At 39.9% G+C, this 2,783-nt stretch overlaps 1 protein-coding gene across 1 annotated transcript; it reads left to right on the forward strand.

The window, feature by feature from the left end:
* Positions 1-287: 287 nt before the first annotated feature.
* On the forward strand, positions 288-2,593 carry LOC114073472 (schwannomin-interacting protein 1-like). The gene is made up of 3 exons (XM_027911217.1): positions 288-434; positions 1,289-1,382; positions 2,525-2,593. Exons 1-3 carry the CDS (start codon positions 320-322, stop codon positions 2,574-2,576), a joined length of 261 nt encoding a protein of 86 aa, XP_027767018.1. The 5' UTR covers positions 288-319; the 3' UTR covers positions 2,577-2,593.
* Positions 2,594-2,783: the final 190 nt, after the last annotated feature.

Raw genomic sequence — 2,783 nt, forward strand, 5'->3', positions numbered from 1 at the left:
GGGATGGGATGGGATGGGATGGGATGGGATGGGATGGGATGGGATGGGATGGGATGGGATGGGATGGGATCCCAGGGCACTCCTGCCCTGTTTCAGCTCTGTCTCCATCACCCTCACCTCCAGTCCATCCAACACTGCTGCTCCTACTGGACTCGCAGCCTTGGGTCCAGTGTGATGGAGGAGGTCGGGCTCACTTTGTGCTGCGGTCGTTGAGGGCTGCTGTGAGAGGGGGATGGAAATGGTTCAGAAACACGAGCTGAAGAAATTTCAGTTGGAAGAAAAGAGTAAAATACTGACAATTCCTTTGCAGCTGCCACATATGCCTCATATAAGTGAATGCCTGATGAAGAGAAGTTTGAAACCCACTGATCTGAGAGACATGACTATCGGGCAGCTACAGGTGATAGTCAATGATCTGCACTCACAGATAGAAAGTAAGTGAGAATTCTTTATTTTGGGGCATATCCTGTTTAATCAAGAACAGTTCTGCAGGATATACAGAGAAATGTTGATAACTATAAAATATACATAGGAGTATGTGTGTGTATATGAGTATATATGTTTATATGAATATAAATATATTTAAATATATTTATTCTTATATATTAATATATTATTAACTATTATATAATATATTATATATTATATTATATATAATTATATTATATAATTATAATAATTTATAATTAAATTATATAATTATATATTATATAATTATTATTCTATATATAATTATTGTATATTATATAATAATTATAACATATAATTATAATTATTATATCATTATTGTGATCATAATATATAATTTTATATTATATATAATTCAATTATAATAATTATATTATATAATATATATTGTAATTATATAATATAATGTATTATATTATATATTATATTATATATTGCATGAATCATAATATATATACAGACAAATATATCTAAGAATAAATATATATGACTAAATATACACACATATATACACATATATTTATTCTTATATACTTGTGTATATATTTACATATTATTCTTATGTATTTTAATATATTTATTTAAATATTTTTAATAATATATATTTATAATATATTTATATATTTTTAATAAATATAATTTATTATATTTATTTTAGATTTATTTATTCATTTATTCTTCCTGGAAAGGGCTGTCCAGCCCTGGCACAGCTTGGAGGGGGAGGGGGATTTAAAAGCTGTGTAGATGTGGGGAAGGTTGATGTACAGGCCCCAAACTGGGGTTTCCCAGGACATCCCAAACTCCCCCCTTTTCTCTCCAGGCTTGAACGAGGAGCTGGTGCAGCTGCTGCTGATCCGGGACGAGCTGCACACGGAGCAGGATGCCATGCTGGTGGACATCGAGGATCTCACCAGGTGAAGGAGGCTCCTCGGGGTGTTTGGGGTCAATGCCTGTCCCCATCCCCATGTTGTTTGGGGTCACTGGCTGTCCCCATCCCCACATTATTTGGGGTCAGTGGCTGTCCCCATCCCAACATTCTTTGGGGTCAGTGGCTGTCCCCATCCCAACATTCTTTGGGGTCAGTGGCTGTCCCCATCCCTATGGCACTTCAATTTTAGCACTTCAAAAAAGCACGTCAATTTTAAAGGATTTTTGGGGTGAAAAGCAGCATTTTGGGATGGGAAAATGAAGCTTTTCGGGGTGAAAGAAAACATTTTTGGGCAGAAATAAAACATTTTTGGAGTGAAACAAAGCATTTTTGGGGGTGAAATGAAGCATTTTTGGGGTGAAACAAAGCATTTTTTGGGTAAATCAAAACATTTTTGAGGTGAAATAAAACATTTTTGGGGTGAAATGAAGCATTTTTGGGCAGAAACAAACCATTTTGGGGGTGAAATAAAGCATTTTTAGGGCGAAACAAAACATTCTTAGGGCAAAACAAAACATTTTTAGGGCAAAACGAAGCATTTTTGAGGCGAAAAAGAAGCATTTTGAGGGCGAAACGAAGCATTTTTGAGGCAAAAAAAAAGCATTTTTGGGGCGAAACGAAGCATTTTTGAGGCGAAAAAAAAGCGTTTTTGGGACGAAACACTTTTAGGGCGAAACAAAACATTTTTAGGGTGGCCCAGGAGGGATTTTGGGGTGGATTAGGGGCACTGACTGTCCCAATTCCTGTGTTATTCAGGGACACTGCCTGTCCCCATCCCTGTGTTATTTAGGGACATTGCCTGTCCCCATCCCTGTGTTATTTAGGGACATTGCCTGTCCCCATCCCATTGTTATTTAGGGACAGTGGTTGCCCTCATCCCAGTGTTATTCAGGGACACTGCCTGTCCCCTTTGCCACCTTTGGGCACACAGTTGTTGGGCTTCCCCGTGGGAGAGGAGGCAAAAATCCCAGGAGAGCCCCAACCCTGCAGGGTTTGGAGAAAACCCGAAGGGCTTTGCTTGCCGGGCGTCCATCTCCAGGGAACACACCCCCTGCTCCAGGAAAACACCGTGCTGCGGGTCTCCACCTCCCCCTGGAGCAGGGAATAACGTCCCCTGTGTCCCCCCAGGCACGCTGAGAGCCAGCAGAAGCACCTGGCAGAGAAGATGCCGGCCAAGTGACGGAGCCGTGGAGAGCCTTCCCCCCGCTGCTGTCCCTGCCCCAGGACCCCACTGACCCCACTGTCAGCCCACGCCCATGTCTGGAGCTTTATGTCGCTGATTGGCCTCTGCTTCTTAATTTATTTTTATTTGTTTTGTTTTGTTTTGTTTTTTAACTCGTGCCACTAAATATCGGGCGTTTTAATAATATTATTACAAAAAAAAACA

This window comes from Empidonax traillii, unplaced genomic scaffold, assembly GCF_003031625.1.
Source record: "Empidonax traillii isolate 1590-97213 ecotype Southwest subspecies unplaced genomic scaffold, ASM303162v1 scaffold6555:size9089, whole genome shotgun sequence".
In the NCBI taxonomy this organism is placed as follows: Eukaryota; Metazoa; Chordata; class Aves; order Passeriformes; family Tyrannidae; genus Empidonax; species Empidonax traillii.